Source organism: Dermacentor andersoni, chromosome 2 (assembly GCF_023375885.2).
Source record: "Dermacentor andersoni chromosome 2, qqDerAnde1_hic_scaffold, whole genome shotgun sequence".
Taxonomy (NCBI): domain Eukaryota; kingdom Metazoa; phylum Arthropoda; class Arachnida; order Ixodida; family Ixodidae; genus Dermacentor; species Dermacentor andersoni.
In genome coordinates, this window is record NC_092815.1 from 14,145,748 (window position 1) to 14,160,987 (window position 15,240).

A 15,240-nucleotide genomic window follows, 5' to 3' on the forward strand; every position below is an offset into this window, starting at 1 on the left:
TGTGCCCATAGCTCTATGCAGCGTCACCCTCCGAAACACGAATGGACCGCACCAACTTCGCTGACAGAGCTGGGCACTGCTCCCATATTGCTCACTGGCCCCTTGTGCTGCGCAGTTCTGCTAACGGATTAATCTTTTTATTTTATTTTTATTTGTACATACTGCAGCCCCATAGGAGGGCTATTGCAGGAGTGGGTAAAAACAGTGTTGAACAAAAATAAAGTGAAATCAACAATGACTCTTACAACATCGTTACAATCGTTGACAAAATCTTACAAATTGTTTTCATCAATTCATAAAAAGCAAAGACACAGCAATACGCACACAAAGTATAAACTAAACCTGATTTAAGTAGTTACATATACTGGTTTTCATAGACAGCACTTTCGACTTCGCTTATCGGGAGTGAACAAAGGCAGCCAGGCAAGGAATTCCATACTTCTATTGTGCGGGGAAAGAAGCTGTACTTGAAGGTATTTGTACGGGCATAGAGAGGGTTAAGATTAAGCTCGTGGAAATTACGCGTGCAAGAAGGCTTGGTGAAAGACATGCAAGCTGTGTTTGAAGTGTGGTATGACTTGTTAATTATGTTGTGCAAAAATTTTAATGATTCCACATCACGACGTACTGAAAGTAATGTTAGATTCAGCGTAGGGAGGGCAGACGAGGGTGAAAAATAGCGGTCATACCGATGTAAAATGAAACGGACGGCTTTTTTCTGAACTGCTTCTAGTTTGATTATGTTGTTTTGGTTATGTGGTGACCAGACTGTTGCGGCATAATCGATAATGGGGCGAACAAGAGTTTTATACATTAAAAGTCTAGTTGCCTTCGGAGCCTTTTGCATAGTACGACGTAGGTATCCAAGCTGTTTTAGGGCCTTTGAACATGTTTGGTCAATGTGTGTAGTCCATAAGAGATTGTGAGTAAATGTTACGCCAAGGTATTTGTATTGTCGAACTCTGGTTAAAGGTGACCCATTCAAGGAATATGTCGCAATTACAGGTGCTGCTCTTTTCGTGAAGGACAAAAGAACCGTTTTTTTTTAAAATTAATGTTCATTTTCCATTTTTCACACCAAGCACTGAAAGAGACAAAGGAATCATTTAATCGCTGAAAACTATTCGGGGAATCAATCACGTCGTATAAGATGCAATCGTCAGCATAAAGACGAATATTAGAGGAAACATGTTTTGGGAGGTCATTGACATAAATTAAAAACAATAAAGGACCCAGGACGAATCCTTGAGGAACCCCGGAGCCTACTTCAAGTATGGATGACCTTGCGGAACTAAAGTCGACGTATTGGGACTGGTTAGAAAGGAAACTAGCGATCCAATTGACCAGCTGGGAATTTTTTTAGTATTGCATTTAATTTTTGCAAGAGGTGAGAATGAAGTAATGAATCGAAAGCTTTAGAAAAATCAATGAAGATAGCATCAATCTGTTTACCGAGATCCAACTGATAAGCGATGTCGTGGGTGAAGTCGGTTAACTGTGTGATAGTACTGAAACCACGTCTAAAGCCGTGCTGAACATTAGTTAGAATGGTGTTGGACTCCAGAAAATCTATTATGTGTTTGTAAATAATATGTTCCAGTATTTTGCACGATTGGGAAGTTAAAGAAATTGGTCTGTAATTCGTTATGTCTGTCTTCCTGCCTGTTTTATACAAGGGTATTACTCTTGCAAGTTTCCATGATGAAGGAACGATTCCTGTATCTAGAGACCTATTGAATATAATTTGAAGATAGCGTGATGTCCATTGTGAATAGCGAAGTAAAAACGAATTAGGAATACCGTCGGAGCCACTGGACTTTCTTGTGTCTAAATTTAAAATCAAATTAAGAACGCCATTAACATCAACGGAAATGTCGGAAATAGAAAAATCTGAATCATTATCAAAGGCAGGGCAGACATGAGTATCGTTTGCGTACACCGAATGGAAATATTCATTGAATGCATTGGAGATGCGTGCAGGATCATTTATAGTTTCATCATTGAGAGTCAATGAAGATGAAGATTCAGTAGTAGGCATGACAGAACGCCAGAACTTCCGAGAATTATTTCTTAGTAATCCTGGCAGCTCGATATGAAAGAAAAAATCTTTGGCCGTATTCATTTTCAAATTTAGTTCCTCTTTGGCAGAGGTGAATCTAGCAATTGCATCAGGGTCATTACTTCGTTTTGAGCGTCTCAGTCTTCTAACGCGGCGTGATAACTGCAAGATTTCTCTAGTTATCCAAGGAAGGGCACGATTTTTTTTCTTACTTTTTAACGGAACAAAGCGTCGAATACACAGCTTTATAATGTTTTCAAATTGGCGAACTAATGTATTCACGTCACAATCTTTACTAAGTGTGCAAAACGATTGTTGGCTGCATCAAAGTCATTCCTGGCCACATGGTGTCTCAGCCTTGTTTGATTCGCCCACTGATCATCAGCAGTGCACAACATTGCTGGTGAAAAGAAAGTGCTGCTATAGCTTTGGAAGCGAAGTGCTTCTAACCGATGAGGCGATGTCACGAACGTGCTTACATAGAATAGCGACAGTGATGGCGATGATGGCAGCAATGAGCAGTAGGGCAGGCTGACTCAATGTTGTCCTCGCAGAAAACCCTGCGGATAATTCAGTACCCTCAGGGCTTCACTATCGCGAGGGACCTTCCACTGCACTATGTGGAGCACCTGGATGCCTTGGAGAAGGATGTTGGAAAGCTTCGCGTAAAGCAAGCAAAGCTGACTCGTGCAAGCCAGTGATCTTGCCCCAGCGTTTCTCCCGGATTTCTCAAGCTGAGAGGCTGCTGCAGCAATTCTCTCGCATTTTTTAAAAGCCCCCTTTTGAGACCACCAAAGTAATGCCTCGGTGGAGCTCACATGTCGCTTGCCACCCGTGACCCCGATTTGCAGTAATAACAGTGCCATTGTTGAACATCAACAGCCGTGGCTTGTTACATGCGATCAGAGCATGCAGAAAGCAGGGTTAACCAGTTAAACAAGTCAACGCAATCAGCAGCCGGATGGAGGAAGGTGGTGGGGAGGGGCACTGGCCTCCCTGCCATTATAGCTTTCGCACAACAGTTGTGCCTTCCCCCATTTTTATATTTTTTATGAAGCCCGCTTACAACAATTATCGATTAAACAAAGGAATTTTTGTGGCACTTGAATATTGTTATAAGTGGGTTCGACTGTGCTGTTATGCGTGAGCTCTTAAGCACGCAACCGAGCTGTGGGGAGGTGGGAGGAGAGAGGGACTGTCGTCCATAAGCTCTTGCTTGTTAATTCCTTCAGGCTGTAAAAGCGAAGGCCTTCCTATTACATGAGCATGCTTTGTCATAGGGAACGGACAAGGCTTCTTCGAAATAAATGTCTAGAAGATCTGCTGTCTCTCTTGTCTAAGGGCCTTGTCCATGCTCTACCATGGAGCATGCTCTTTTAGTACAAAGGCCTTTGTCTTTACACAGGCCATCCACTTGAAGCAATCATGTTCGGTGCCCCAATACTATGTGAGCGCATCAATGAATTTTTGCGCGCTGCATACTTGCACCTGCCACTACTAGATGGCGAGAGCTGCACATTGACCTCCGATGCAATGGTATATCCAGGGTGTGCAGCAGCCACCGGCTGCACCGACACCATTTTGATCAATAGGTTTGGTCCTGTGTAAGGAGTGCACCAGCCCTTACGTGAGTTTATACGGTAACACAAAAGTATTTTATGCCAGGCCCCACCAAAAATCTGTCCAGTGCACGCACATCATGCAAATCTGTGAGATGGCGATACTTTGCCTAGTTAATGGTTAGGATAATGGGCATAGAAAGATTAGAAAGGATTGGTTTATTAAAAGGATTGTTCTCTCCAACAGATGTATTTGTTGCAATAAGGATATTTACCTATAATTGATTTTGTCACTGAGTGTAATTTCATGGACAACATGCCCAGCACCGTGGACACCTAGTAGAGTAGTAAAGATGGCAGTGCTTGGAAGTGTCTTGCTGACAAATTCAGTCAGCCTTTATAGTAGGTGACAACCTTCACAGCAGGTGGCGCGGGGCTGAACTTTGAACAAGTGTACGGGTGGGTGCGCAATGCCACTGGAACTCTATGATGCACTCTCGCCACTTACGGACTGATTGGTCGTGCCTGATATACATTTGACGGTAGCCTCCAAGGTACTGTTTATGCTAGGCAGCACCACAGGCCTCGCATGCTTGCTATTACTGTTATTGCTTTGCCTCTTGAGTGAAACTGTAATTGATACAAGACTGCACATTTATGGGATTTATACCTGTGAATGAGCAATGAAGCTACCACTGGTTTTTAGAATACACATTTCCATTTCGCGTTATGACCAATTCTTTGAAAAAGGATAAACCAATTTTCTTTTTATGCAGTCAATCCAGGTTATAGCTGAACTTGAAGGGGATCACCAAAGAGTTCCGATGTACTTCAAAATATAATGTATAATGAACTGCTGTGAGAACAGTGGAGCAATGCAGGCACAGTGCTCAATGCATGCCCACAGCTGAACTGATAAAAACCAGCTGGCACACACCAGACCACAAGACTCACTTCTGCCAGGTTTCCTAACTTCCTTGAGCAGGCACCCCCTGATAAGACCATTGTCGCGCCATGGTGGAGCCACCTGACCATTTCTCTCTTCCCAGGCGACTGGTTCGTTAGGTGCCCAGCCATTGCTTGCCTCCTCTTCTGCTGTGCAAGACAGATGCAATGGTTAAGACAATCCATGGGACCTGTTGCTGTGAAACGCTGCTGCAATACTGTAAAAAGCACAAAACTATTTTACAGTTGCCAAACTGAACTGAACACCTACTGAAACTTCACCTCCTCCTTTGCAATAAGTGTTGATCACTTTCCAAAATATCACTTATAATGTGCTTATAAAATGCAATGGCTCATACATTCATTGAAATCACCCATGCAACACACACAATGGTATACATTTCAATAACGAACAAGCTCAAAACAAGCATTGCATACCCCCCCCCCCCCCCCCCCCCCCGGAAGTACGCTACGGCTGAGGACGCTCGCCAAGTGAGAAACAAGGTGCAACGTGAGAAGCGGCGGAAGCAAGCAGTTCGACTGCAAGTGCTGCTTTCCCCTGCCGAGAAGAAGCAATGCAAAGTCGAAGAGAGACGTCGTTGGCATGAGTCTCACACTGCTACATGATCGTGCGAAGCCACAGCTAAGTGTTGAAAACGAGCCAAAGAAGCCGCACTGCGAAAGCAGCAACGTGATACCGCAACGTAGAGAGGAGGCTGAAGCTCGCAGAAAATGATCTGCCACACTTGTTCTTCACATTGCAGCTTGTTATGTCTTGCAAGAAGTGTAACCCCTCTTATCGTATAACTTAATGCATTAACAAGTGTGCAGCAGGCTTTCACCTTCACGCGTTACAGGAGTGTAACATGCAGCCGAACTTTTCGAGTAAAGGAGCCCTCTTTAAAAATTTTCAGTGGTTGGCTGATGAAAACAAAAAGAGGTGTTGGTTGACATGGAAGAACGTGGCTAGCTTTAAATGTTGAAATGTTTATGGTACTGCTAGGTGATCTAACTGCCATTAAGGTGGTCAGTCTCCTTGTCACAGCTTTCTTTAAGGTCATTAACTCACCCCTGGGTGGACTCCGCTTGGCAGTGGGAGGCTCGGGAGTAGAAGGAGGGCTTGGCATGGGGCTCCGGCTGCGGGTGAAGTTTCGGGGCAGAGGTCCTGGCCGCCGCTTGGCCCTGGGTCCTCCAGGAGCCTCGGCTGCAGGTCGCTTGTGCCCCCGTGCCTGGCTGGCTGCTGGGTCCAAGTCCGCTTCATCCACCATCATGCGCTGCAATGAGTGGAGTTTTGTGCATCAGACAAAGAAGGTCAATGCACGGCTTTCACAGATCCCAGGCCAGCACAAGTTTCATACAAGTGGGAATAGCCAGTAGCAAATGGTAGCTCTAACCACACCAAATGACCCTTACGGCTTTTAAGTGCTCAAGTAACCTTACTCACATGTTGTTTGGTGCACACACAAGTGAATTGGCAGTATGCATGGCAGCAGAATTGTTAAGAAATTTGGCAGACTGTTTGCACTTCTCAAACACATATTGATTATTTGTACATATGGTCAGCCTTGCTGAATGAAAGGGTTTAAGGCACAGAGCATGAATATGAACGTGAGGGTTACATGACAGGCAAGTACAGTATAAGAAGCAATTAAGCTCTCCTCTACTTCACATGGTTCATTCAGCTAAGATGGCACAAGATAAAGGGTAAGAAGATCTGCATGCTCAACGTATTTATAATGAAGCAAGATTTGCTGTCCACAGCCTTTGTCAAAAGAAACAATTTCAAAGCCAATAGAAATGTGAGCTGTGAGCTCTGCCTGCATCATGTCACACACATGAAAATCCTTGTGCTAAATATTTTTGAAGGCGAGGTTGAGAATTTGCTTCCTTCTATGGAGCTTTCAAGCATTCTGGATGCAGCAAAAGACAGACTCTATCATCCACATAAGACCCTACATGCCTACACACTTTTCTGCAACATGACACCGTACTATCTACATCTCCAGGAGTTCTGAAAGAGTCTCTTGTTCTGCAGTGGTGTCAGTAGATGACAACAATTTACATCAAAGCTGCCATTCTTGCTGCTTGTATGCACACGCTCAAATTATTTCTACTACAGTAATATTTTTAACACATTCATCTACCAGACAGCCCAATTATGGATCTTAACTAAATAAAATGGACTGCTGGGCTAGCTGATAAATGTTCATAGCTAAAAATTGAGCATAAAAACAACACAGGACAAAGAGAGATGACTGGACAGGTGCTCACCTGTCTGAGCATCTGTCCTGTCTTGTTTTCATGCTTGGTTTCTAGATATGCATATTAACTGCCTAGAATATGGATGTGACCAACATTTCTGGAATGCAACCACAAAAAACTAACCTTTTCAATCTTGAATGGGTTTCCAAACATGTGCTGCCGTACAGGTGTAGATTCAATTTCCCGCAATGGTGTGGGCATCCGTTTAAGGTATTCCTGGTAGTTACCCATTTGGCTAACAGGAAGGTTGTGCAATTGTTCTGCATAAATGACACAGCAGCACACAGAGCATAAAGAAACATTAGTACCTAGGCACATCACTGAAGCTCTAAGGGACTACGAAAAAAATGGCCCTTACAAAACACACAGATATGTACTAAAAAAGAAAAAGGGAAATTCATGCAAGTTTCTTACACTTTTCGAACCAATAACCATTAATACAACACTTTTTTCCAAACCTTTAACAAGTATACATAACTGAGCTACTGCCATCAGGGCATAAAAGTGGTATATATATATAAAGCAAACAAATCAACAGACGTAAGAACTATTCAATACCAATGCAACTATAAGGCCATAATAATGTGACAGGCAGCAGAAAGTCACACACCTTTCACCTAAAAGATTTTGCGGAATCAAAAGTGCATAATGTTGCATGACGCACGAGTCAAGCTAGACTGAATGCATAATTCTTGCTACTATGTGCAGGCCAGCATGAAGCACAACCAATGATGAGAAATACGAAACAATAAGTGCAAAGAAGGCCTCAGTTGATGCTTTTCTTGGAAGACTTCCTGAAACTGCAACCTTTAACAGCAATTTTCTGTTACTGGTTAACTTTCTTCTACTGAACAAAAACAGGGAGGTTTTCAAGGGAGTATTAGTGTTCATCTCTAGTATCTCTTTCAGAGCCATGCACTCTGTGATGGCAACAGAAAACCCTCCCCTCATACTGGGAAGAAAGACTAACTTGATATTGGCATCTTAAATATACTTGCATAAATACACATGCATGCATTGTTCTTACCCATATAGTACAGTAGACTTTTGTCAATTTGACTTGGCTAATCTGATTCTTTTAGTCAGTTCTATCCTAACCAAAGTCCAGCCAGGCACTAATACATTTCTATGGGCCAAAACTTTTGTTAATTCTATCATGAAACTGGTCCTCGCTGAATTAATTGAAGTTCACTGGTCAGCACAAATGCACCTCACCTTAATGGTGACCTCACTGGTGATTCCAATAGCTGCAGTGTCTGACTTGACAAGGCACAGCGAATGCGTCAAACATGCGTCATCTTCTGCCAAACACACAGATTTTCAACCTGCCCTAACAATAACAGCTCACAATGAATGACTACAGTATTTACCCTTTTCTAATGTACACATTTCTTTCAAGAAAAACTGGCCCAAAATTCACCAATGATCACAATACTCCCTAATGCGAAATTTGAGCACAGGGCTTCAGGCATCTCGAATGCCACGCGAAGTAGTGCATGTGCAGTGGGTACAAAGCCCACGCCAGTGCTTTGTTTCCACATGTGTTATCGGAGGGCTGCATGCCTTAGTAATGACATCACTGGCGACTGGGTGACGGCGCACACATTTGGGGCGCCATCTCGTAGCGGGTCACCACAGTGGAACACATCTCATGTGGCACTCTTCTTTCCTCCTTGCACTCCCTTCTCTATCACAGTCTTTCATCCTCTGCTCGTTCTGCCGGTTACACTGATGCTCAACGCAGGAACGGATTCCTAAGCACTGCACTCTAAAAAATTGCCTGCATGGTGCAACTGGATATGAAACCAAGTTCACAGTGCTTGCAACAGGCTACCATCACAAGATGGCAACAGAACAAGTTCCCATGTGCTATGACAACGCGCCACTTTCAGTCTTTGATTATGAAAGCTTTCTCAAAGGCTAAGTAGGGGTGTGTGAATATCAACATTTTATAATATGAACTGAATACTTAACTTCGAATATCGGATAATGATATGCACATGCACTTATTAGCAAGTTGGGTTAATTTGTTAAGTTAGAACATTGCAATTACAATGTCAATGTTAAATATGCGTACTAGTGAACCGCTATACTAAGGCATTATGTATTTGGCTCATGATAACTTGGATAATTTAGTAATTCCCACTAGGTGTCCTCGCCAGCTTGTGCCTTATTATACCACATCAAATCCCCGTAAACTAGAAGGCATTTGACCTTGTGCCAGTTGTCACTCATCGCACTTGCTGTCAAGAAATAAGCTCAAAATTGGGGGTGGCACTGAAAAAGAACTTGTGGAGAGTGTGCTGGGAGGCTAGTTGGTCCCTAAAGTCTCGTCCCTAACACAGTTTAAATTCACAAAAAAGTGTTGTAAACTCATGCCCTTCGCTACTGAGCAGCTGGCTTTCCCGCAAAGATTATGCGTTTATTGGCTAAGCGTGCTTTACAGGTGAAATTTAGTTAGCAGCTAAATTCAGCACAATATCGCCCCAATAGTCTTAGATTAGATAGAAACAAATGCAAACAACCATGTTTGCTCCTGCACAGGCACAAATAAATGCAATTTGATTTGAATATTTGTGTACAGGCGAATATTCGAACATTATCAAATATGTATTTTTCGAATCGAATACAATATTAAATATAATATTCGATAATATTTGAACTGTTAGAATATTCACACACCCCTAGGGATAAGGTATCTCACATGCTAAGCCAGCGGCAATAAGCCATGTCATGTGTTTTTGGCATCCCACAGAATTGGATGAGCCACCATCCCGTTGGTGACTGCTGCGTAGTCGTTTGATAAATACACAATATCAAATGTGCAATGGACCATATGGAAGGTGACATGTTATGGTCCATAGACAGTGATAAAGAGCTGTGAGACAGTGATGAAAACGGACATTAGGAGTAAATAAATGTCCATTCCGTGAAGGTAAGGTTCGCTGGTTTCATCCTTTTCTGATTGCCAGAATCAGAGGCATGCTACATTTATTTCGTTAAAAAATTAGGTTTGAACAAGATTTTTACGTTGTTTAGGAGCTTGAATGTCATCTACAAGTTAGTTTTTTAGTTTGAACCCAAAAAAAGTGGGCAGGCTTTCGATTCAGGGCCATGTTAGTCTCTAGCGAATACTGCCAAATGAAAACCTATGTGTCTTGTAATTTTTTCTGTCGCTCTTTCTACCTGCAGGATAATTCGAAGAAGTTTGTCAATCCCATCAGGTTCCAATTACTGGGGAATATGTCCTTGTATTTTTCTTAATTTGAAAGAAGTGTGGCGACCTAGATCTTGCTGAGGCTGTACATTGCGTTACTACTACTGAAAAGGTGGCTGGAGCATAGTGAAAGTGTGTAACAGCACTTTACTCTAGCCACCTATCTTTGCCATATTGTGCATTATTTACAACAAAGCTATACACTCTCTGATTGATTGAATGAGTGAGTAAGTCTTGGCTGGTCTTGACCGGTCGAGACTTACTCGAGACAGACAATTGACTTGTCTTGAGTAAGTGATCGACATGTCTTACCAGCATCCTGCAACCGTGTGATAGTGCCCGGGTGTAGGTAGCGTGCCCGCATCCGTGCCACCTGATGGAGGAGAGAGGCACGACCGATATCAAAAGGGTTTCTTGGGGGCGCCTCAGCCGTGTCAGGGGGCCGTGGTGGCGCTGGTGCCAGTGCGAAGCCTGGGAAGTCATTCAGCTCCTGGCGCAAGCCTTGCAGGCGCTCACGTAGGGCGGGATTCCAGCTGAGTGCCAGCTCAGAGAGCTTTGTCACCTCACCCGTTGATGGCCGTGGAACTCCAGGGCTCACCCGCACGCCTTCGGCGCCCAGGCCTGTCTTGGGCCCACCCACTGCACTTACCACCTTCTCGTACTCGGCCTTTGCCTGTATCATGGAGATGACCACAGGCGCACATTAGTATTCCTGGCACACATTCTCTTTAGGAAGGCACACACACACACAAGAGGTGTCTTATTTATACTGTACAGGTTAAATAATTAAACAGCCAAATCACATGTAGGTGCATGCTTTTTGTGAAGATGCTACACTATGCCCATGCTGACGTCAAGATATTCACAAAATGGTGAATATCTTATTGCTTTAATCAATGTGAAACAAAAAAAAAATTGGCGGTGCGTTCATCCTTTAGAGATGATTGCAACTTCAATGTGATTAGCAATCTATCTTATGATTTGTGCATAGAAGGGTTTGGGTGCGAGCTAGTTGGTATGGGTCATTCATGTTAAACAGTGCCAAAACACACAAAGACAAGGAAGAGCACAGGACCAGCGCTGTGGTGCATAATTGTTGGTATCTCTCTTTATATGTGACTTCTGCAGCATAACAATATAAATAAATATATATATATATATATATACCCATACCAACTAGCTCGCACCCAAACCCTTCTATGCACAAATCATAAGATAGATTGCTAATCACATTGAAGTTGCAATCATCTCTAAAGGATGAACGCACCGCCAATTTTTTTTTGTTTCACATTGATTAAAGCAATAAGATATTCACCATTTTGTGAATATCTTGACGTCAGCATGTAGCACCACTCAAGTTCTTTACGTATATATATATATATATATATATATATATATATATATATATATATATATATATATATATATATATACGTAAAGAACTTGAGTGGTGCTACAAGGTAAACAGAACAAGTTGTGAAAGGGTTTTAATTTAATTTCGACAGTTTCGATCGGTGGACCGATCTTCATCAGGGTTTACAAAAAAATGGCAGTTCGGCCCTGGTAGTGAAGACACCAGACCGGGTGCCCGGTCATTCTTACATACATCAAACCGATGATGTGTAGTGTTTTATGGCGCAAGGGCCAGGTATGGCCAAAGAGCGCCATGACAAAGGTAATGTTAGCGGTTCATTGTGAATGATGCAGGCAATGAATTAGACAATGAATTTCTCATGGTATATGTGACATGGCTGTAAAAAGGCCTAAAATCGGTCGCTGTTGATGGCGTAAAATATATAGTTGTTAAAATCATGACTCTAAGTAATGCTGTGGGCTATGGTAATGGGGTTTCGTTAAAAGCATGATGCAATAAAACATAGCGTTGACACTTTAGATTCAAGAAAGCCTTTGAGTAGAAGGCTGTTATACGTGATCTAAAAATGTCCTGGCCAAATGATTTCGAGAGTGTCTGTTTCACCTAAAAACGCTAAAACTAGTTTCGGATTAAAAAGCGGTTCATTGCCGAGAAAAAATTTCGGGTGGAGAGGAATGTTTTCGCGATATGCGGAAATGAAATACTTTTTCCTCTGTGTTTCTATTGCAGGGCATTGAATGAGAACGTGCAGTACTGTGAGGTTTTGGCCGCACTTACTACAAGTCGGAGGATACCCCCCAGTCAAGAGGTAAGAGTGGGTGCCGTAAGTGTGTCCTATTCTTAATCGACAAAGGAGCACTTCGTGATATCGTGATGTTCTCTCTGATACCCAATATCCTAATTTGGGTTTTATCAAGTGCAGTTTATTTGATATCTGAGCATTCCACTGTTGCTGCCAGTGTATTTTCAGCTTGTGACGCAAGTATGCTTTAAGATCTGTGGCTGGGATGGGTATGTTTATATCCGTGTCACTAAAAGCTACTGAAGTAGCTTTCTCATCAGCAGCTTCGTTGCCTTTTATACCACAGTGGCCAGGTACCCAGCATAGGATGATCGTTTGTCTAGTACTATAAGCTGAGCACAGCAATGTATACAGTTCATTAAAGACAGTGTTTTTATGTATACGTACATTCATTAGGGCTCGGACTACACTCAATGAGTCTGTGTACACAATAGCCCTAGTCAGATTGGTTTGCTTGATGTGCTTTATTGCAGAGAGTATTGCATACGCTTCCGCTGTAAAAATACATGTATGTGGGTTCAGTGTACCGGATATTAAAAATGCTGGTCCTAGTGCTGCGTAGGCAACACCAGAAGGGGACTTAGAGGCATCTGTGTAGAATTCAGCACAAGAATATTTCTCCTGAAGCTCAAGAAAATGTGACCGTATGTGTGCCTCAGGCGCTCGTTTTGATATTTCTGCAAACGAGACGTCACACTCGATAGTCTTCCACTCCCAAGCCGGTGGAAGCCGCGTAGTTGCCATTATGACATTCTCTAAAATCGGCGCACCAGTTTCTTCGGACAATGCTTCCAACCGAAGGGACAAAGGAGGTCTAGTGCCTGGGCGATTACGGATAAGTCTAGCCGTAGACAAGTCGCAAATAAGTGAATGGCATGGATGATGGGAATCTGATTTGACCTTGAGGGCGTAAGAGAGAGTTAAATATGTTCTTTGAAGATATAGGGACCATTCGTTAGCTTCAGCATACAGGCTTTCTACGGGGCTAGTCCTGAAAGCACCAGTAGCGAGACGGATACCCAAGTGGTGGACGGAATCGAGCATCTTCAAAGCACTAGGCGTGGCAGAGTTATACACAATGGCTCCGTAGTCAAGACGTGACCGTATAAGGCTTTTGTACAAGCTCAAGAGGCATCTTCTATCACTTCCCCAAGATGTGCGGGATAAGAGCTTCAGTAGATTCATTGTCCTCAAGCATTTCATTTTCAGATATTTTAAGTGTGGGATAAAAGTTAGTTTGGTGTCTAAAATGAGGCCTAGAAATTTATGTTCTTGACTAACAGATAGCCGTTCTCCATTAAGATCAATAACGGGCTCCGGTATTACGCCTCTCTTATTGGGGAAAAGAATGCATGTACTTTTTTCAGGGTTTAGTTTAAAGCCGTTCTCGTCTGCCCACTTAGACAACTTATTCAGGCCAAGCTGCACTTGTCGCTCGCAAATACTAAGATTACATGACTTGTAACCTATTTGGATATCATCCACATATACGGAATAAAACATTGTACGTGGTATGATACTATGGATCGAATTCATTTTTACAAGGAATAAAGTACAGCTCAGCACTCCACCTTGTGGCACACCTGTTTCCTGAATAAATAGACGAGATAGGACATTACCAACACGAACATGGAATGTGCGGTTGCACAGATAACTTTGAATCACCTTTAGCAAGTTGCCTCGGATGCCCATTCCAGCTAGATCACGAAGAATTCCGAAACGCCAAGTAGTATCGTATGCTTTCTCCATGTCTAAAAATACTGATAGGAAAAACTGTTTGTGCACAAAGGCATCCCGGATATTTGTCTCGATACGGACAAGTTGATCTGTTGTGGATCTATGTTCCCTGAAGCCACACTGCAAGGGATCTAGTATCTTGTTACTTTTAAGAAAATGCACCAAGCGACGGTTAATAATTTTCTCAAAAAACTTACATAGGCAGCTCGTTAGGGCTATAGGCCTATAGCTGCTGGTCAAAGACGGATCTTTGCCCTCTTTCAGAATCGGGATTATGAGTGCTTGCTTCCAGGCTGACGGGATGTAGCTGGCAGAGAATATGGCGTTAAAAAGGGAGAGGAGCGTTTTGTGTGCTTCGGGATGCAGATGTTGGATCATCTCGTATATTATTCGATCGGTGCCAGGAGCTGATTTATTAAAACTATGTAATGCAGCCTGAAATTCAGCCATATTGAAAGGACGGTTGTAGGATTCATTGTTCTTTCCTTTTAGGTCCCGAGGCAGTCTCTCAGCTTGTTTCTGGTATCTAAGGAATACATCGGAGTAATGCAATGGGCTAGAAATGTTTTCAAAATGTGCTCCTAGAAAGTCAGCTTGGTCCTGAAGAGTATTTCCTTGTGTGTTTACTAATGGTAGTGGATTAGTTTGCCGACCTTTTATTTTATTCACTCTGTTCCAGGCTTTTCGTTCGTCAGTATAAGAGTTGATGCTAGAAATATATCTCTGCCAGCTTTCCCTTTTAGCACGGCGCCGCGTTCTTCTACCCTCAGACTTTATTTTCTTGAAAATTATCAAGTTCTCTGTAGTTGGAGAGTCTCGAAGGTTGTTCCAAGCTTTATTTTGATTTCTACGCGCTTTTTTGCAGTCGTCGTTCCACCATGGAACACGTCGCTTACAGGACGATCCATTTGTTACGGGGATACATACTGACGCCGCATCAACTATGAACGCCGTGAAATATGCCACTGCATCTTCGATAGAAAGATTACAGATATCATTCCAAGTCAAATGTGTAAGCTCCCTGTATCGTGTCCAGTCGGCACAATCGACTTTCCACCGGGAGTCATGTGGAGAGCACTCATCACCTTTTGTTAGTTTTATGACAATGGGGAAATGATCGCTCCCGTAGGGATTCTTAATTACGTTCCACTCCAGATGCGGCAAGAGTAAACTCGATGCGATGCTTAAATCGATAGATGAGAATGTTTTGTTTGCGATACTGTAAAATTTAGGTTCTTTCCTATTAAGCAAGCAAGCATCTGTAGTGAGGAGGAAGTTTTCAAT

At 42.8% G+C, this 15,240-nt stretch overlaps 1 protein-coding gene across 2 annotated transcripts in view; it reads right to left on the minus strand.

The window, feature by feature from the left end:
• Positions 1-15,240, minus strand: part of IntS6 (integrator complex subunit 6) — a 31,377-nt gene that overhangs the window by 1,884 nt on the left and 14,253 nt on the right. Inside the window, exons 7-10 of one of the 2 annotated variants that reach the window (XM_050190078.3) lie at positions 10,355-10,715; positions 6,949-7,085; positions 5,633-5,837; positions 4,573-4,713 (exon numbers count right to left, since the gene is read on the minus strand). In XM_050190078.3, coding sequence (XP_050046035.1) covers positions 4,573-4,713; positions 5,633-5,837; positions 6,949-7,085; positions 10,355-10,715 — 844 coding nt within the window. The remainder of the gene's footprint in view (positions 1-4,572; positions 4,714-5,632; positions 5,838-6,948; positions 7,086-10,354; positions 10,716-15,240) is intronic. The other variant, XM_050190079.3, reaches the window with a different exon arrangement.